At 40.3% G+C, this 21750-nt stretch overlaps 1 protein-coding gene across 1 annotated transcript; it reads right to left on the bottom strand.

Annotated features, from left to right (window-relative positions):
- Nucleotides 1-3991: 3991 nt before the first annotated feature.
- LOC132907957 (neurotrimin-like) lies at nt 3992-21387 on the bottom strand. The gene is made up of 5 exons (XM_060961414.1): nt 20648-21387; nt 12040-12191; nt 7426-7636; nt 6019-6315; nt 3992-5200 (listed from the first exon to the last, which is right to left on the bottom strand). The coding sequence occupies exons 1-5, from the start codon at nt 20715-20717 to the stop codon at nt 5016-5018; spliced, it is 915 nt and encodes a 304-aa protein (XP_060817397.1). The 5' UTR covers nt 20718-21387; the 3' UTR covers nt 3992-5015.
- Between the last annotated feature and the right edge of the window lie 363 nt (nt 21388-21750).

The following is a 21750-nucleotide window of genomic DNA, read 5'->3' as shown; positions in this document are numbered from 1 at the left end:
TTCTTGATTGTAAAGAAGTATATATTTGAAATAAAATAGGAAAATCAAAAGCCTAAATTCGTATTTCAATTTAATATATCGGAATGTTATAAATCAATTTTAGATTATATTTTAATCAAAGAACCACTGATATAAATTTGATTTCAGACTTAAATAATTGACTTAAAATTTCGATTGACGTCACTAGGAATGAAGATCAATATCCGCCCAGCGAGCCATCGACAAAACCGAGAATACATAAGTATGTATACGTACTCAAGCCTACAAAGGCGAGCATCTTAAGAACAGAAAAATTCGCGACACTTAAGAGCTACTATAGACAATGGTACAAAAATTCAATGCTGCCTACGACGTTAGTATACCTTAGACAACGTTTTTATTTAAATCATCATTAATATAATCACCACCAGCGTCGTCATCATCATTTTTATCTCTCTCGTCTCCTCTTTGTTAGCAACATTATAATAAAGGGGCGACGAGGACGAGCGTGGAAATTACAACTTCCTTCTTCCACCTGGCGAGTGGAGGCCTCGGCTGTTGTAAGAAGAAAAAGGGTGCAGGAAGCTGGCAAGCTTTAATTGTGGCCTCGAGGTGAGCCCTATCTTTAGCCCTTTCTTTTTATCTTTCGTCACGAGCGGCCTCGCGAGGCGCGGGAAGAAGAAAGGGAAGAAACGTTACAAGAAGGATTGTTCCCGGTCGTCCCTTTTTATCTTAAAGTGCGTCATTCGACCAACGCCTTAGCGCGTCAGTCCAACGAACAACCCTTTTTTTACTCCTCGCGTGTGTATGCATTTCTTTTTCTTTTACTTACCCATTCACGCTCTTTTTTCTCTCTTTCTCTCGTTCTCTCCTTTACTTTCATTTCCTTTCGTTTCTTCTTTATCTCGCATGTACACACATCGACCCATACACTCACGCGCGCACGCACGCACACGCACACATACTCACTCTCTCTAGCCTCCAATTTTTCATTCGTTTCTTTGCACTCATATATGACACGCGTGTAATTTTTCATGCACGTACTGTCACCAATTACCGCGAAAAATTCAATTATACACGTGTACGTTCACACCTGGTTATATTATGTCAGATAATATAATCCTTCATTTATATCCGTTAGTTCTTACGCTAGGCGTTAATTAGTGTTACATCTAGTCGCGTGTGGCCGGCCCGTGCTATCCAGAAACGCTACTGCACACAGTTGCGCTTCTTTTTTGTTGCTCGATGCACCGATGTGCCAGAAAAAGCATGCGCGACGGTGCTACCCTCTATTCCTTTACTTCTACCTTTCCTATCTCTGCACTGTTGTCCATTAATTTCTTTCTTCTTTCTCACTTCGTTTTCATCCTCTTCCGCTGTATTTATTTTTGCATCTTTTGAGCATGTTATGCAATAAATTCTAATGAATTCGTGGAAATTGTACATAAATGTTCAAGGGTTATCAATCGAAGTAATAAACAGAAGTTGGTGATGGTGCGACTATCTATTACAAAATCCGCGTAATTTAAGAGAATCGAACGGTACGAGAATTCTCGATCGTGAATTCTATGTAGCTCTCACAATCAGCTGTTGCCTTCAAAGACGATCTGAACGAGCCGGTTAGCACGGGCGGCCAGACCCATTCGAATGCGTTTACGATCCGAAAAATTACACAGTAACGTTATTTATTTTTTTTCTTGTTTGTTTCTTTAATGTAACACGTACGGCATATCGTTAATTAACGTTATGTTATTTATATACTATGTATTTACAATCACATAAATCGTAGATATTCTAACGTATCGTTCGTCTCGTTCGACTAATCTCCTATCCTTCTTTCCAGTACCATCTACTCTTCGACTCACTCTCTCCCCCCAAAACCCTGGATTTCTTTCATTTTCTTCACGGTTATTATTCACAGTTATTCCCGATTATATTCCCCATAAAACGTTTCTGTTTTTTTCTCCTAACTTTAATCCCATGTTGTATCTTCTCGCTATTTCCCCCATGTTATTTATTGCGCCACTCTTTTCTAGTTCGAGCTGAAACTTGTTCAATATTTTAACACCGTTGTGCAACGTATTCTCGCGCGTACACACATATACATATATATATCTATCTGTTCGTTTGTATATATATATTTATATATATATATTTATATATAATATAAAAAACAGTATTTCCTAATGCTTGCGAGAAGAAAGCAAATTTATAGGACGCCTCAGGCGACCCAAAAAGCTGTCCGTCCGTATATTTATACAGCCGAACATGCAGAACGAGAAAACGGTCTGGGTCTTTGTTAGCTATAGCTATCATCCTCGTTATTTCGTATCGATCTCCACTTCTTACTCCCCATTATTATCAATTGATCAATAATGTATGAATTGCATTTCATGGATTATGTACTCGAAGCAGATTAGAATATGCAAATTACGAGTTTTCTCATATTTATGGGTACCTTTATCGATCGACAATGTGAACCCTTCGATTCAAATATTTATAAAGAATTTTAAGAATTAATAAAAAAGGCGAAAGATGTCGTTTATACTGTTTGTAATATTTGAATTTCGTGTTGGAGCTTGTATAGTGAACGTGTAACGTATGTACGTTTTACGTGATAGCGTTTATTCGATAGAAATTATTGGTAATCTTATTTTTCTCGTGCGACCCATTCCGTTACGAAACTTGACACGCATGCACGGATATATAACACTTTTTTATTGGCTTGTGTTTATACTCAATGCGCTTCAAGTACCAAAATTTGTCACCGTGGATCGTCTCGAAGCAATCGGTACGTTTCATTTACGTCCTCTTTTTTTATTCGATTTTTTTTGATAAAAACGGCCAGCGATATTAATTATAGAACCAATCTCGTTGAACGTATTTTGAAATAGAACACTTTTGAATAATTCAGGCAGTGATATTTTTCGTCGTGGAATCGATAAATATGACAAGGACAAGAGTTACCTTTTCAGTCATCGAACATCAAACGATTTTAGGTTCGTGTAAAAATATTCAGGAACTATGAGAAAGAAGAGTCGATCTCGTTGTATGATATAAATGGCTTCTTCTCAATTAGTGAAAATGATCTTAACTTTACGTCTTTAAGTAAAATACATATAAAGTTACGATATAGAATCACAAGCAGTTTTTAAAATTAAACAATTCCTATTCGTTTGATCTTTGGAAGAAACTTTTCAGTACATCGACTTGAGACATAAACAAACAAGCGTAATTACATTCCAAAAATTCTAATACTGCAATTCTTTATCATTTTTCAGCTTCTGCAAATCTCATTTAATCTCGACTGATAATTGGCAATCGTAACGTTACTCTATTGCGTATCGAGTTACATAGAGAAGCTTCCATATTTTTATTAATTACGCTTCTTGTTCGATGTATAGAATGGCCGTGAAACATCCTCGTAGCTTAGAAAAAGGATTAGGAAAAACGAGGAAATTATTTGTACCTCATGCTGTCGGACGATTTCGACGGACCGTCTATCGAAGACGATCGTCGAGATGCATCTCTTTCTCTCGAGACGATCCCGAGTGCATGCGGTACACGGTCGAGTATAGACACATTTCGCTAATCGTCTCTCTAGTCGAATATAATTAATCACATCGCTTTTAAAAATTTCATCGAACAAGTTTCAATTCTATCGAGCGGCGCGGACGAAGTTGTCTGTCGGGATTCTACGATTACCTTGCGCGTATTTTACTTTTTTGTTACCGCCCCCCTTTTAACCCTCCCAACCCCATCCCGTCGATCTATATCCAACCTCATTTCCCTTTTCTTTCTGGCAAAGTCACACTCGTTCGTCGTCGAGTTAATCTCGATGTGAAAGAAACTACGAAACCCTCCCGACAGAATCTCGCGATCGATCACGAAGACTTCGTTACTGTTTGGCTTCCCGCGAGAATGACACGAAGATCGCGAAACACCTCTGACAATGACGGATAATGAATAAGAAGGGTGAAACTCGTCTCTCAAACTTACGTCTTAGTCGTCGTTTGTTTTCAGCTACAGGGGGGTTTTACACGATCCATTCTCACGATGGCATTTCGTTTAGGCAAATATGTACAATGATCACGTATGATGTTTAGCGATTAGTTAGAATGATTGTTTAGAACGATAGAGTTGCGTAAAACTTGAGGGTATAAAAGGTTTCTATATCGCGCGTGTTTGAAATACTTGGAAGATCGTGTATTTATATATAATTCCTATAAAAAATTCGTCTTCTCGTCCCGCTTTTGAAGGAGAGGAAGGGTAATTCGCAAGCTTCGTGTCGTTCGTTTTCCTACCGCGACCAAGTAACCACTTTTCGACCGCGTGAAGAACTCGCGCCGAATTCACGGGTACTCCCCCGAGATTAATTAATCTCTAATTGCTAACGGCCGGATCATACTATCTCGACATGCTAAACGCGTTCCTTCTCGCTCTTACACCTTCGAGCTTCCCTCGTACACAGAGTAAAATCGTCGTTGGGACACCCGCGATCGACGATTGTCACGTTCACGGATGTCTCGATCGCGCACGACCGTGATCACGATCGAGTCGTTCGGAAAGCGGACTCGATCCTTCGTTGTGAAGATTTCTCCCTCGAAACACAGTAGTTTTCGCTGTACGATCATTTGTTGCTTAATCGTTTAGAGAAAGGAAACCTGTCAGTTATGCGTGAACGACAATAAAAATCGATTATTTTACTAGCTGACTGAGAATTTCAAGATCTCCTTTGGCTTCCATGTCTCTTCCAAAGTAAAACGATACAGCAGCTTGCCAAAATGACGTAGGTTATTACGTCGAGTTGTTCGTGTTATTTTCTCGTCGTGGTTCTCTTCTCGCGGTTGCTCGCGTCTTTCGATCAACTTCTCTCCTTCCATCGTTCATCGGGTCACGAAGTCTTTCCGAAGAAGCCTCGCACGTACACTTTCTCTCGTCTCTTGTAGCTGGAACGTTCCTCGAGGCGCCTTCCAGGTCTCGTAGCAGGAGATAATCGATCATTTTTCGACATAGTCCTCTCATATCGTTTCTGATTATCGTTCCGGCGCGAAGTAAGATGGATTCTTCGAATAAAGGACCATGAGGATCAAAAGGGCGAGGACGAATAGGCGACTGCCGTGACTCGAATACAGCGTCACGACGCCCGCCAGCCACCATAGCGTCGGACAGCCACCCGGTGCCGAGCTGATCCCTCTTTGAATCGCGGCAGGATGCTCGCCTATATCAGAGAATCGATTTTTATATAGCTACTTTTATCACGACGGAAATATGACGTATTTAACAATTTTCTTTCCTTTAATGCGATCGTCTTTTTTCGCAGACGTGCAATCATAAAGAATTTGGAAAACTTCCTAGATAGGCAGATCGATATGCTCGTTTGCAGTTAGAAAGTTGACCTTCTTTCTTGAAATTTGCAAAATATGAGACTTCGAAGAGTGTTTGAAACTTTTAATAAAGTTGAGAGTTTGAAATAGCATAGTAAGTTTAGTAGAATTTCTCTTTTTGACGTTTCCATTTTTACTTATGCTTCTACGAAATACTTTTATATTTCATTATACTTACAAAAATTAATTAATTTTAAAGACATTCGTAGTAGAGGCCAGATAAAGATTAATGAACCGTTTCTAATTTCGCGTTGTCTAAAGATTGTATTTTATGTCCGTTCCGTTTGTACTCGCGATTACATTTAAGAAGTTGACGAAGGATTAAATAGAAACTGTGTTAAATTATTAGCGAACTAATTTTGCCGAGTTAGTCTCTTTAACAAATGCAATTTGTATTTACCATTATATTTCGTTATAGAACTTTTTCAAATAGAGAGTATTAAGTTTCAAAGTAAATCTTTAAATCAGATTGATTTTAGCACAGTAATATCGTTAGAACGTAAAAAATCTCCCTACAAACCTTCTCTGGTAAAGTTCCACGTTTACCAGGAATGATCTATTAAAAAGGAAAGGATGCTTTTTCGTTTCGTGTCACTGCAACGTAGAACGATCACGAAAGTAATTTAAGTTACTGAAACGCGAAAATGCTTACCATTTAACACGTGAAGCTGCACGCTCGCGCTGTCCAAACTACTCGGACTGCAGGTGTAATTGCCCGAGTCTTCCCGCCTCGCTTTATGGATCACGAGACTGCTGACCGTGTCGTGATCGATTCTCTTCGTCTGGATGTCGATTTTGTTTAATTGGTAATCCAGAACGCGATCACCCTCGTGGTACCAGAAAACGTAGAAAGGACCCTCAAGGGACTGCTTGATCACGCACCGTATGGCAACTGTGCTTCCGGTCTTCACGTACATGTCGCGATCGCCTATGATTTCGATCTTTGGCACTGGAAAATCGGTAGTCAATATTTATCTTCTCCTTACGATTTAATGAATGAAAACATGGAATTCGAAATAATTATTTTTTCATCCTTCAGATCTTTTGCATTTCTGTTAACAGATATAAAAATTGCTATAGGGAATAAATATTAATAACTCCCTTATATAATGCCATTTTAGATACGACATTCGGATTACTCATTATATTTGACAACACTCTCTCGTGCTAAATTATGGCATGTCTAAACAAAAAACGAAACCAATTCAAGAATGTTGTACTAAAACATGTTCTGTACCTTAGCAAATATTTAAATAAAATTACGTGAAAAAATTATACGTTGTAATAAATATTTAATATGATATCGTACATAGAGAGAGCATAACAGTTTTGCTAAAACATTGTTATGAATAATCTTTTCTTTGATAATTTCAACATAATAATAAAGAATATGTTTGCTTTCGCGATGGAAAGCTTTATTTCTGCTGATTATCGTATTATTAACGATAACCAACTACATATCGTGAGACACGGAACATGTTAATCAAAGAAAAATGGCAAGTGTATTTTGTACTCACGATACTTTAATCTTTTATTTAAATCTCTTCTACTTAAACAATATATTAAAGAATATTTCTCTACGGAGTTAATGCAAGTTGAGAAGTGGTGATTGCCGTGGGTCATCCGTGGCCCATGTGGCATCGAACGTGTTAAATGTAACGCAAGAAGGTGATCGAACGACAAAGAAAATTAATTACTAAATACACCGAGCGATTATTCGAGCGAACATTTTAGCGCCTCGCACGTACGAGTTACGTGAAAGAGAGAATGTCTGTATTTTACGCTCGTATAATTTTTTATCACGTCGATGGAACATGGTTCGCGAAGTGTTCCGTCGATCGATGACAGAGCTCTTCTCTGACAACATAAAAATAACACTGGCGTAGAATTGAACGACGATGGTCAATGGTTAATTTCTAAATGTACCGGAAATATCGATATGTCATTGAAAAAAAAAGGATATTATATTATTTACACTTTCGATCGTATCTTACTAATTATCCACGTTAATATTGAAAAATATTGTTATTGTTATCAAAGAATGTTCACGCGATCTCACCGACGATGTTGAGCTTGATGATGTGACTCTTCTTCGGATCGGTCGAGATTTGGCACTCGTACTCGCCTTCGTCACGTGCCTGCACGTACTTAACCTGCAGGGTCCAGGTGTCCGACGCGTCTACGAAAAGCGCCTGGAACCTTTCGTCCGGGATAAACATTGTTCTATCTACCGAGAGGATATGCGAGTCCCTTCTTCTGATCCACGACACCTTTCATATTTGGGGAACAAACAGATTAATTTTAATAATATCGTGCATATATTATACTCGTCTGTTATCGTCTCATTAATATTATGATACAATGGTTTGCTATAAATTCTGAAGCTCACAGTATTAATATTTCAATATAATTATTATTAACTCTATTTCAGACCAACTTTAATTAACCCTAATTCAACTGTGTCCAGCTAGACTATGCAATGTTAATGTTATATAAATAATATTAAGGATTTAATATTGAGGATTATATATGTTAATATTAAAGATTTGATGTGTCATGTAGATATAGGTATGTGCTATAAATCCAAAATTTTCCGTCCGAAATACGTGACCGAACTTTAGAAGCGTGTCCTACTTATTTTAAAGCTAACAATAGGTTTGTATAAATATGAAGCATTCTTTAGAAGAAATACATTTTTCTTGGAAGATATTTACGGTGCAGGGGAAGATAATATGATCTGAATTATTTCGTGTGACAACATACAGATTATTTTTCAACGCTGTAACATATCAACACACAAGGTGATAAACTTGCGAAGTGTTCTTACGAAACTTTGACACAGACGAAGAGTGTTTAAAACTTGTTTAGAACTCGGACAGGAAGAGTTTTCCGAGTCATGTTTCTATGGTCTTTTTTCATCTTTAAAGTGACTAGAACATGGTTTGAAAGTTTGGTCACCTACTTCAGAATATTCTATATTCTTATATTTGAACCGAGATAGTATGTGCTTCTATTTTGTTTTTTTTTTTTTTTTTTTAATCTAAACGTGTAAAGCGTATAGCAACGCTCCTATTGTGTTTTAACATGCCAAAAGAATATAAGAAATTCTATCTGCATATCTTATTTAACTTCGTCTTTACATAATATCGTTCTTTCTCTTTAACTTTTAGTTCTTTCTATATAAATTACAGCTAACATAAATATTCAAAAATTTAACTTTCTACAAGTTATTCGATATTCATTGATATCGAGTATACATTTGTTTGACTACTTTAACACGAATAAAGTTCTTACGAAGGTTTTATACCTTCGCAATTTATATGTTTCGAAACTTGACAATCCTTCATGTTACACAGCATTACACTTTAAAACTTTTTATTACACTTTTTACGATTTCTCTCGTTTAAAAGTAGACACTCTGTAAAACAAGAAAGTAACTGTAATCGAAAAACGAACTTACATAAAATACTCTAACTTCTTTTATTGTCTTTGCATATTAGGTTCGGCCGTACTTTGCATCATAAACATGTACTTACAGTAAGCTCGGAAATTAACAAACAACACAAACACTTCGTCCCATTTTTATTTATCAAACTAACAATATTTTAGCGAAACGAAGCAATTAATATTCATTAGCGATCGAAAGAAAATTGAAAAGCAGGAAATAGTAGTCGTATATGATCCCCCTCATCAATCCGAGCAGAGGAAAAATCCGCTCCAATTCGATGCTTTTTGCTCGGCATGGACGCATTGCGAGAATTATTAATCCCTTCTCCAATACGTAGCGTGGCTCTATTGTTAGATTTTTGGTCCGGAGCGCGGCCGTTTCTTCCACGTCGTGGCGAACAAAAAGCGAAATAAAGCAACAGACACGTTTCCAGTGACGAAGTGAAATTCAACCGTGTCTGGCTGAAAATTCGTGAGCTCCTCCCTGGACTGAATACAGGACAGAGAAACCAGGCTGCGAAAAAAGCGCGGAATACGCGAACCGGCCGAGATGGAAAAAGAACCCCTGGCACGACTTCTCGATCTTGCTCGATCAATCTTCTTTCCCTTGTCTAGGGTTAATTTATCGTGCGTCGAACGGTTTCGCGGACGTTTCTTCCTTTCTTTTACCGTCGATTCCAGGCAGTTACACGAAAGAAAACCGTATTAGAAGTACATTCAATCTATCCGCACGATAAGTATAGTCAGAAACAGGTCGATTCGCCGCACGTTACGCGATGTTTTTCCTCGATGTGACGTCGACTTACAATCGGGGAAAGGTTGTAATCTACAAAGTAGAGTAATTGCCTCTTTGTTCGTGTCTCGCGATCCAAAGATCGAGGATAGAGCTTACAATTCAAACCACGCGCGAAAAATTTGCAAGCAGTATATACTCGGCTGCATCGATAGTAATCGGCGAAATGTAATCTCTTGGTGGGTTCCTGAAGCGCAATCGTTATCTGGGAAATTCCAAACCGAACGGAATTCGTTTATCTCGGCGAACGGCGTGCGTTGAAACCGAGGAGAACCGACCTTTCTATCTTTTTCTATTTCTCTCTACCTTTTTCTCTGGCTCAATTACGATTGTCGTGCCATTAATTTCCAGGAAGAAAGCAATAAATTAGTAAATCCCGTTTCTAGCTTTGCGTTACGTTCCATCGATCGCCTTCCGGCTTTTCTGGAATTTCTTTCGAAACTTTCACGGGACTTTTAACTTCGCCGATCCCCAGATACGAAAGGGATTTAATTGCATCGACATGAATCTCGAAATCCTTTCTTCGAATTTCGTCGACCATTCGGTTGCGCACCCAATTCCACGAACACGGGCCGATTATTCTATTTTATTCTCTATTGCAATGCGATATATGAGGTGTCTTATAATTACAGATCGATTAAAAGACGAATGGATGAACGAATGTTTAGTATGCATAATTTGTTTAGTATACATATGTCCTTTTTTGTTCTATGCTTTAGTATTGAGGTAAAATTTCAAAAAGTTAGGTTTTAGGAATTTATAGATAAGCAACTGTTTATATTTCGATTGTCTTAGCGGAAGCTGATAAAGTTTCATGTAAAAATAGATCTTCTATTCTTTGATATATCTTCTCATTTCTGGTCAAAATAAGTTACATCACATTTATACTTACGAAGACTAAAATCAATCTACCTAAATTTCAATTTTAATATTATTAATAATTTTTAATTTTACCAAGTATACAAGTATACACTGTAGAAGTTAGCGAGTTAATTGTGAAAATGAAACAACATAATCTTCGAATAAGTATATAAGACAATACAAAATGTTTTATCTAAACGACCAACGTAAAAGAATTGGATTTTTAAATTAGTTAAAATGTAAGGCAAGATCGAACATGTGATATTGGACAAAAATATTCCGCCTTCCGCCTGATTGATTTATAGCTCGGGTACGTCTCGTATATTTCCACTCACATTCCACCGAACGAAAGACGTGGAAACAAATGCAAAGTCACCGGCACGACCGTGTTCCGCAAATCGTCCGTAGAGAGTAATCGCTTTCAATCGTGTTTCTTGGTAGCGTGGTACAATGGTCGCCGACAGAAAGTCAGTGGTAAAGGTACGTTTAATTTTACGCGCGATAAATATCAAAAGAATAAAAGGGTAAGGGGGTGTAAAGGGGTCGCGACTCTATGGGTTCGCGGCCCTTAAGTACGCAATCGGACGATTATACAAGGGTCGCGTGTTGGCAGACACTTAGTCCTGCCTGTTTCGACATACAAGTTTCGTTATTGCACACACCAATGAAGGTAAAATCTCACTAACGAGTGATACAGACCGCGCACAAAAACATTTACCACTCTGTCCTCTCGTCAGTCTGCCAAAAGAACCAGCCCCCTGTCACCGTTATCTGGGTTACTTCCATGTGGGGGCCATTTCTCTCTCTTCTTTTCTTCTTTATTCCCTTTCAATCTCTATTTTACTCTCTTTCTCTCCCTCGCCTCTCTCTCTCTCTTTCGTGAATCGTAAAATTCACGCGGCTCGTATAATCCGCCCTAACGGCCGTGAACGCAGACAGATTAGACTTTTATAGTTTCGCATAAATTCCCACGCAGATAGAGTCAGGATGTGTATCGGGATCGGCGGTTTATCGCGGCCATTTCGATTATTGTAATAGCGCGAACCGGACGGTTTAGCGACGTGGAATATCGACGGAAACGGAGGACCGATAGTACAACTTTTTGATGGTGAATCAGCGGCTTCATGGAAACCAACGGCACGATACTATCGGTACACCACCGTCACCTCACAGAAAACTGGGTATTCGCGTGCAAATAAATTCGCTTTATCTGCGAGCAGGCGGCGTCGGTATCCGGTCGTGCTTTTTGCAAGGAACTGGGATGAGATAACGGTTTTCCCAAAGTTTCTCGCCGGAGTTGAATCGAAATTAAGGAATCCGTAATTTAGGGATTCGTAATTTCGACCGCGCACCATCCGCAATCGTTCACCTGTTCTGTCTGCCGCAACTACTTCTTTTTGTACTTGTTTTGAACGTTTGCAAACGTTCGTAGAACTTTCAGTAAATTCTGTCTGATCTTAAGATTCGTATATAACGAGAGTTACGCGAAGTTCCAAGTTTTAATTGGTAGCGTTTTGTTGTATGGAAAGACACAAAGGGGAAAATGAGAATAATTAGGGGCAAAGGACTTACCGATTTATTACCAAGCTGTCGCACTTTGCACGGCAAGTAAGCATGACTTCCCAGTTGAGCCGTGATGTTCGTGGGGGTGTTTGAATCGAAGTACGGCCCCGTGTAAATCCCGTCGAACCTCTTCACTAACGAATGGGATCTTGTGCTCACCCCTGCAAGATTTCATCGATTTTCAGACGAAGACGTATGTACACAGGCTAAATGTATATTCTTCACAGGTTTAATCAAAAACTTAAATATAAAACAGTAAAGAAGTTCTATTTTAATAAATCAATTTATTTAACTCAGGTATTTTAGATATGTTAAAATTGTATCCATGTTCTATTAGACGGAATGTTTAATCTTTCACGAATGTAGAATCAAACATAACATTTTTCATCTGTAGGATTTGATAAATTAAACAGCCGAAGAACGTATTTCTGTTATTGTATCTTAATATAAGTTTCAGTATTTATATTCTGCTCTTCATTTATTTGACGTAAAGTACGTAGAAAATCCATCTCTCTGATCGCTAATTTAAAATGACCGTTTCGAACTTAAAAATATCTTCCGTGTCATACTCGTCGTATTTTGACCAAAAATTGCTAAATTCACAGAATGCCACTGCAACACTCAACAGCTTCTCCTTCCACATAATCTTTTTACGAGCTCGAAACATTTGCACGAATCTCCGTCAAAGTTCGCTTCTAATCCGAACGTTTGTTACGTTTAAAAAGAATACATTAACACGGCGGCTAGACCGCGAGAGCTGGTTATTCTTGACGAATTTACATTGTACGGGTAACGTTTCCATGATGGAATAATAAAAGGATCGCGGTACTATACTGTATTTTGCATTCGTGACGTCCATGTACGAAGCCACCCTGTCTCGTTTTCTCTCTGTGGCCGCATCTATGCTCCTTTTCCCTTTACCTTCCGGAATAAATCCTATCAGAGAGCTTCTACCAGGCCATCGTGCATCGAGGAAATGGATACTAATCCAGGGGATTCCGATCCTGGGTATCCAAAGTCGGATCAGCATTTGCCCCGGGAAAGCAACCGTGGGCTTCGTTCCAACGACCTTGAGGACCCACTTCCGGACTAGCGTTCGAAGGATAAAAGGAAACCCGTACTCGTTCATGCGTTGCACTGCGATATGGTATCGTATGTATTGGCTATGTTTATTTTTTCGAACGTATCTTCCGGAAATGTATTCGGAAAGTCAACGCATATTCAAAAATTACTAGGTTCGAGATACGGGTGCTTCGTCGAGAACGTTCGTGGAAAGCTTAGAACGATATCACAGCGCGTAGAAAATCCGTGCGTCCCGTGTGTCTGCGGGGATTGAAAGGAGCCTTTCGATTTATCGTCGACTGAAAGTCTCGAAAGTCCACACGAGAACATGCGAGAAACGTCGAAGTGGAAGAACTCGATAAAACAGCTATTCGATGGAACTTTCTTGCACTCGCTTCGTAAGATACCGTTGGCAACTCGTCGCACGCTTAACAGAGGTTTATTCGTTTTTAACGCCAATGCCAAAACGACTCTGCAGGATGTTATGCAGGAATAGAGGAAATATTCGATGAATGTCGACGCATCGTGATAAAGAGTTTATGGTAACAATGAATTGCCTGAGACTGAGGTATCCATTCTTGCTGTAACTCACGAATTCATAGTTATTTATATGGCATCCGTAACGAGAAAAACAATTGGCCGACGCGGGGACTCGGATACGGTTCCTTCATTTATTGGACGACCGCTCTATTGATTGAGTTATTCAGGTCATCAACAACTTTTTCTTCCCGGTCTGCTGCTCGAAAATAGCTGCTATCGACGTATTACTTTTCACGTTTCCTTGCTGTATTTTTGATGCCCCGGTGACAAATCGTGGAACCTACATTTCGCTGCTCTAACTGGTATTATTGTTCTTTCCTTTGGTGTCATATTTCTTTTTATTCGATTTTTATTTTTCCTATTTATTCTATTCTAGTAGAAGAGTAAAGACGTTGTAAGTTTATCGATTAATTAATAACATAATAGGACGATTTAGTTGCTTAGTAGCATAGTGACTATTCCTCCAGATGCAGTTTTGCTTCCAGCAAGTAGTGCCAGTCATTGCCGCATTACAAACAAAAAGTTCCGGGTCGGCCGCAAATGACGTCATTGCAGGGAACGTGTTAAGGGAGTATAAGGAGAACGCATTAACCGTATTGCTGTATTATTCAACATATTTTAAGCGGCCGAATGAAAGAATGGTAAAAGAAACTGATATCGTGTTCGTACTTTCTCTTTACGTTGGCGCTGCTCCGAACGAAGTAGAATGAGAATGTATTATGACAGCCAACGGAGTAGATAAGGAAGTTGACGATATATTTCAGTTACACTAATTTCTGCATATTACGCCTAAGGACTGAATAACATTCCTTCGTCATTTTGGATATCTTGTAATGACAGAACGTTTTCGTTGATGAAAATATAAAGGAAGCATTTCTATATTTAATCGAGAACGAAGTAAAATGTGAATGTATTATGACAGGATATATAAGTATCTGTTATATATCTACTGATTTCTCCAAATCATATAGAATACTTGAATAATGTTATTTCGATATTTTAGAAATTGCATAATAATAAAGCCCATTTGCTGTTAAAAATAAGAAAGTTGATTGGCATTAAAATTAGTTTTACAAAATTTATCGCTGATAGATGACATTAATATTAAAATTCCAAGGTAAGTTTGGAAGACTAATGTCGCTAGATATTGTAGATATTTCTGCGAATTTGTATTTTTGTAAAAATACAATTAATGAAATAGAATTTACATAGAAATTTGTTTCAGACATTAAACTATTTATTTAGTGTCTAAACTAATCGTCCACTTTCCTCTATTTTTGAATGTATGACTATAACATGCGTGGCTTTCGAACGACTTATATATCATACAAATACTAATTTTACATTATCGTACAGATCGATGTTACTTATATGATAGAATTATATAGAAAAGGATTTAGTAAGATCAGAGACAAAATAGGATCAACGAGACACGGTGAATTATAGGAACTCCTGCGACGTTCGATCGATTGAAAACGCGGCATCGCGCAGAGCAGTGTCTGCAAAAATCGAACGTCCGCATTGGCAAATAACATCCGGCCAGATAAATCCACACCCTTTCAATAATACCGGTATTCATAACATTTAGAGTGCACGGATTATTGCATTATTGGCATCGCTTGATCGGGGTAAACGTTCGAGCGGTCGGGTCGAGTGTGTCAAACCGGGCTCACGTCGGCGCGCGCGCCCGAGCTTTCGCCAGTTGCATATATCGAAGGTCCGTGATATCCGCAATTGGCCGGTGCAATTCTGGCCTGATATTATACGACTACGTTTCAACGAATGCTTAGCTGCTCGCTACTTACGTCCCGTTACGGAAGCGTTTCGTCGTCTAGAGCGCATCCGGTTTTTAACAGCGAGGCGAAATGCACCGATGTGACGCATTACGTCGTCGACGAAATAGCTCCTATTTTCGAATGTGATTTTAAACACACGGAAGTTATCGTTTCTGCCACAATGGTTCGTACACAACCGCGATGAGAATACAGGGCATTAAACGACGTTCATTTTGCTCATCGTTGTTTGAAAACGATTCGAAATAACTTCGAGCGAGTCAAGTCGCCTGGGCACTCGGAGGATGAAGTTCCATTGACCACTCGAAAGAATGAGAAGCTTAAAGGAACGTCGCTAGAATTCCGAGGACAAAAATACCATCGCCGACATCGTGAACGATGGCTTTTCTAACCAATAGAAAACCAGTAAGAGAGAACTTGGTAACAGAGAAGCGTCCAAGTCGTGCGAACTCGATGATCGATCCATGAACGAGTCTATCAGATCGTATCCCGCTAATTCACGGTTTCGAACCGATATCTTTTTAACTGCATCTCGGGCAATCGTTGCACGCTCGATGAATCGATTTGCCAACGCGTTTCCGTTCAGACGGCGCGAATTGGATTGGCAATCAGTGCGCACCGATCCGGTATCGCGAACACTGGAGACGCGCACGACCAATCGAGGCTCATTCTCCTAGGACACTCGGTCCTCCGGACAAAAGAATTCTTCAGGAATGCAAAATATTGAGCGCAAGGGTTACGGTTCGAACTGGAATCCCGCAAAGCTGAGACTCGTCGTAAAGTGATTATAAGTAGACGTGAACGTAGCGTTACCGTGTGTCTCTGTTCTTTTTCTCAGAGTCGTTCTAAGCTGCGAGTTGAATTATTTCGACGTGCTCGGTGATTATCGTTCTCGACATTCCTGGAAATCATGTTTCACGCCAAGATTACAGAGAAAGAACAAAGGTGGGACGGGAGGTAGAGAGAAAAGCAGGAGAGAAAGAGGAACAAAGCGGCTGATTGTGTGGTTGGTGCAACGCGTCGCTTATGACCGTTCGTAAATTTCAGAGGGAATGAATCATTCACGAAGGCAAACAGAAGGGGGTTGAAGTTGTTAGCGATAGAGCTGTGCACTACACCGAATCGTAACACGAATTGCACGTCTGCAGGTGTAATTATATTTCTATCTCTGCTGCATTTATAAGGAATATGTAACTAAGAGTACGTGAGTATTTCTTTGAAAGAAGATGAGTATAATTATAAGAGAGATTTTTGAGGGAAGCGTACCGAAAGAAAAGGTTAAGTACAAAATGAAATTAATAAGCGTTTGTTCTTTAAACAAAAGAGATATAGTTACCACAGAAATGTACTTACACGAATTGTATATACATCGGGTGATGAAACTACATTCCTATTTTTGTTACGTTTTAAAAGAAAGAGTGCAGCTCAAAAGAGAAAGATTTTTGAAATAAATATTTACAAGATAGAGACTGACAAAAATTATTTGTTTTTAAATAAAACGAATATAATGTTATGAGAGAAACTTTGAAGTTACAATAACATAGCAATCTATGATCAACAGTACTAAGCGTGTATTTGCGGAACTATGTAATCATCCTCTTACCCATTACGAAAAAGAGTGTATGATTACAAGAGAGATTCTTGAAAGGTATATTCAGGAAGGAAAGATGAATTGCAAACTGAAGATTAATAACTATTTGTTTTTCATACAAAGAGAAATAATCGCGCATAGAGAATCGAATCTGTAACAACACAGGAATCTACGATCAAAACTGTTAAATGTTTTTGATCCATAAATTATGTTGTTTTAGAAAATAAATGGCCCAACGATACTGCTACATTTCAAATAACCTGGTAGATCTGAGAATTCATCGGTACTACGCCAACACAGAGAGGTTTGCATATTCCATAAATTTCCTTGAGTAATGTCGAATCTAGATTGTTTTGACATGAACGATGGTTATCCGTGAGAAATTTAAACGCGCGTGTCAAAACGAAACTCTCGGCAAAGTTATACATACGTGTATCTTGTTTCGTCGTAATTACGATTGAGCGAAATTACAAATTAAACCGATATGTAATTAAAACATGTTTATGGTTTATCTGCGTGTCAACGTACTGATTAATGTTAATGCGCTTATCGTGCGTTTGAGCGCAAAGAGAATGATGCACCGATAGATTATTATTAACTGTGAACCATTATAAATGCGGATAGGTTTCGGTTGGATGTTGCGCAATCAAATGAAATGGTCCGTAAAAATAATAAAAGATAAAAAAAGGAGGGAGAGAAAAAAGAAAAATACCTGAGCCTATATCGAAAGATGGGTGAAAGTAGAAATAAATTTCTTGGAAACAGAAAGAGGATTTCTGACAGATATTTCCCATGAGACGATAGAGCGCGGTCGATGCGGAAAATCGAGCATCGACGGGGTTGCGTTTTCGCCGCTTTATTAGAACTACACGTACAAGTGTTCGATGTAATTTTACGACGTCATCGGACACTAATCTCAGACATAAATCTGGATTCTCGGTTCCCTCGAAGATCGTTCTTCCTAGCCCTCCCAGTGAGGCTAACTCGATTTTCTGTCTTACTAGTTCATCAAACATTTACGTTCCACTACTTCCATCGTACATTTTCCACGCTGCACGCCGAGTTAATCGTTATCGTTCGATTGTCGCTTAAAAACGCCGATATTAAGCGAATAATTATTTACGTTCCCGGCGATATCGTCCGATTTGGTTCAATTCAGTTAATGATATTCTGTTATCGCGAGTTTTCATAAAAAAAAATTTCTCAAAAAAGTTCAGAGTTCAAATTCAAAGTTACTATCTTTAATTATATAAGAAGAGAAATAACAACGAATGCTCGACATTTTCATTCTTTTTTATTTTCGATCGAACATATTTGCTTGCAATATCTCGAAGAATATTTTCCTCACTTTCTAATGATTACTACGAACAATCAATCACCGATACGCGGTGCAAAACACGTTAATAATTACATTTAATTTCACGTTGTTTGATAAAAATCTGTTTGAACAAGAGCAATGTAACGTATTAACGCAACACAGAGTTCATGAATAATGGAACCGAAACATCGTGTAAGATCTAACCCCGATACAGTTTAGACGAGCAGACATCCGAGAAAGCGATTTCCTGTGGCGATGGTTGAAACACCGAAATTCTCATTCGGAGGTAACAACGTTGGTCGGTTAATCATCCTGGGGTATAATCAGTGGCTGTGCTACGATTATGTTACGAGTGGAAAGTGCATAATGTATCCCGTCGATACGTACAATAGAAATTGTTTTCGTGTTGCGGATTCGAGTACGGTTGGGTGTGTAGACGAATCCAATTAAGAGTATGAGATGGGGATAGAAAACGACGTGCGCCAGAATACGGTAAATTGTTTAACAAAATTACCGACTGTACGTTAGTTGCGTTAATGGCATCGATTTGTGCTCCGTTCGCAAGTTCTACGAGTGTCGTTTAGTTCGCGGTTTGGCAGCCTTTCGTGTGTGTTTCAACGGTTCCCGCTTTCTCTCTTACTCCGTCGCGGTTCGTTCGATAACAGCCGCGTCGAAAGCGACGAATGGAACGTATTTATAAAGCGACCGACGCGGATAATGAACGACCCGATCGACAACAACTTGATGCCCACTTTGCATACTGAAATGTTTCCACGTTACATGCATCTACGTCGATCGATAAGAAAAAAAGCACCGTCTGATACGGCCGTGCTTGATAAATCCTTTTTATCGGGCCCCTTCTCTTTTTTTCTCCTGCAAGATACAAGAGTCCTGAGAAGAGTTCTTTAATACAAAGGAGAAATTACTGCAAGACCGACGAGGGTGCTGGCAGTCTCTGTATCAAGGGGAAACGGTATCCTGGAAGATCATTAAGATAAAACATGTAGAGGGTAGCGATCCGTGAATTAATGGACTATCCATTGAATCAGCAAAAAAAAAAAAAAAAAAAAAAGAACTAACGCGAGGAGGGAAGAAGTAATTAACACGCTTATGGCGCGACTAACAGGGATTTTCATAAGAGTTACATAAGCCTCGAGATCGACGCTTCGCTGCTACGAAGATGTGGGTAATTGCACGGTTATCGCGGCATGACCTGTTTAAGAGACGGACCATCGACTATATTCTTTTGATACCGGCGTAACACCATAAACGGGAAGCAGTAAACGAGAATAGCGTTTTAACTGATATAATTAAGTTTGGAGTTATTATTTTGTCGTCAGGAAGGCTATCAGGTGCAAACTGAGCAACATAGATACGAGCGGTATCATGCGATCGACTGCCACGATCTTCGTTCGCATTACTCGTCTGTGATGTTAGAGTCGGTACGATCGACAAACCATGAAAATCTTCAGTGAGAAGTGTATATAAAAAGGAGCTAACCGTATCATCGCGATGCAGCCGCGCGAGAGATGAAATCGATAGACACGTCCCTGAACGACGTCAGAGCGAAGATGAGGGAACACGCTACCCTTCTGTCATCACCTCGCCCCCTAGTTCACGATGACGGAATCATCGAGTCGACACGGTGACCCGACAAGGATGGCGAAGAATAAAAAAAATCTAGCGATCCAAGGGACAAAGGGAAGAATAGGGAAAATACAATACTGTCGCCGCGACAAACAAGGGTGGCGCTAGATACAGCCCTGGACCGGGTCCGGAAGCAGCCCCCTCCCTCCGCCTGCCTATGAGTCCTCCTTTTTCCCTCCACTCGCGTATCTCGATCCTCTCGCCGTCCATCGATCGCGAATACACACGATCAGCTGCCGAATTCTTCACGTTCGAGTCGGACCTACGCGACACAGGTTTGTATGCACGCGTGCTAATTCACGTACGCACAGTTACACCCCAAAATCTGATCGATCCATCCGCAGTACAAGTCTTCAGTACAGCCCCGCCTGGCCCCTTTCCTCCCCCCTCGTCGTTCTCACGTCACGCGGCCCCCCCCTTATCACCCTGAAAAGACGCGCGTGTTGCTAGTCCAACAGTGATCCGAACCTAGGATACGCGATATTCACGATTACCAGAAACCACCTGGTTAGGTGATTTGCCAGCCATCCTATGACGCGACTACCAGATGTCAACGCGTGTACACTTTCCCGCGGGAATCTCAAAGATCGATGCACGATCCGCGAGAGCTCGAACCCTCTTTCAAGAGCGAACGAACATATGTCACGCGGGTGAAATTGATCTTACCGGTGATGCCTAGGAGAATCCAGCACACGAGGCACAGGACGTAGTAATTCACGTAAGAGGATCTCCTCATGATGACGAAGACAGTGACGACGACGACGACGACGACGAGAACGACGACGCAGTTGCCTTCGACGGGTCCACTGACATCTCAAAACAACCAGCACACCAAAGATCGGTGCACCCTCTCACTCCTAACCCTCCGTCATCACTCTGTTCATCCTCCTTGACTCGATGCTACCAGACCTCGTGCATAGTACGATTCTTTATCACCTTCGACGTTTTTTTTTTTCTCTTTCGTTTGTCACGCACAATGCCTCTTATACGGATACACCACCGTGGTATCGGTGTCGCACTGATCACATATTATCTCCCAATTAGTCGTCGATTAGACACGCCAATCCTGAACGATGTACCTCTTATACACCGTGTCGTGTTTGCTCGAGGCGACGTGGTACGTTTTCCTCAACGTGTGTGTTCAAAGGTTGTAGCACGTTTCCTCTCGACGGCGGACAACCGAAACGCGACGTCGTATACGCGAGGCTGTCACTACGGGGGCTTATACGTCGTCGCGTGATATGGCCCCTTTTCCGACCGATCCTTCAAACACGGCTAACTACGACCGAGTTTTGCGTACGGGTCGTCTGCGGTTCGTCGTCCCGGGCGAAGCTCTGAAACCGCCGGGCCTCCAGTGGCACTGCCCGCGCCCGCCCGGGGATTCCGCGCAGGCGTGCTCTTTCTCCTCTACTCTGCCGATCAGTCAGCCTCCTCCTTCCTCCAGGCCTCCTACTCTCGTCCCATCCTCGTCTCTTCTTACTCCATTCTCCTTCTCGATCTTCTTCTCTGATTACTACTACTACCGCTACTACTACCACTACCGTCGTTGCCGTCGTCGTCGTCGTCCTCGTCGTCGTCGTCGTCGTCGTCGTCGTCGACGTCGTCCTCCTCCTCGCTGTTCTCGTTGTGTCGTCGTCACCACTGCTACCGACAGTGCTACTGCTGCTCACCGTACTACTACCACTGATCAACGTGGCTCCTGCTACTGCTGCTTTTGCTGCTTCTGCCGCTGTCCCGTTGCTTCGTCATCTTCCACGCTTCTTCCTCTT

The sequence above is a fragment of the Bombus pascuorum genome, chromosome 1 (assembly GCF_905332965.1).
Source record: "Bombus pascuorum chromosome 1, iyBomPasc1.1, whole genome shotgun sequence".
Lineage (NCBI taxonomy): Eukaryota > Metazoa > Arthropoda > Insecta > Hymenoptera > Apidae > Bombus > Bombus pascuorum.
Note: the sequence above shows the minus strand (reverse complement) of the source record. Positions and strands in the feature narration are given on the sequence as shown.

What these genes read in the sequence shown, in the direction of transcription:
- LOC132907957 (XM_060961414.1), bottom strand. Translation starts at nt 20,717, where the DNA reads ATGAGGAGATCCTCTTACGTGAATTACTACGTCCTGTGCCTCGTGTGC. An exon ending in GATTCTCCTAGGCATCACCG is followed by an intron (nt 12,192 to 20,647) that starts GTAAGATCAATT and finishes GAAATCTTGCAG; the next exon opens with GGGTGAGCACAAGATCCCAT. An exon ending in GCAGCTTCACGTGTTAAATG is followed by an intron (nt 5,201 to 6,018) that starts GTAAGCATTTTC and finishes TCTCTGATATAG; the next exon opens with GCGAGCATCCTGCCGCGATT.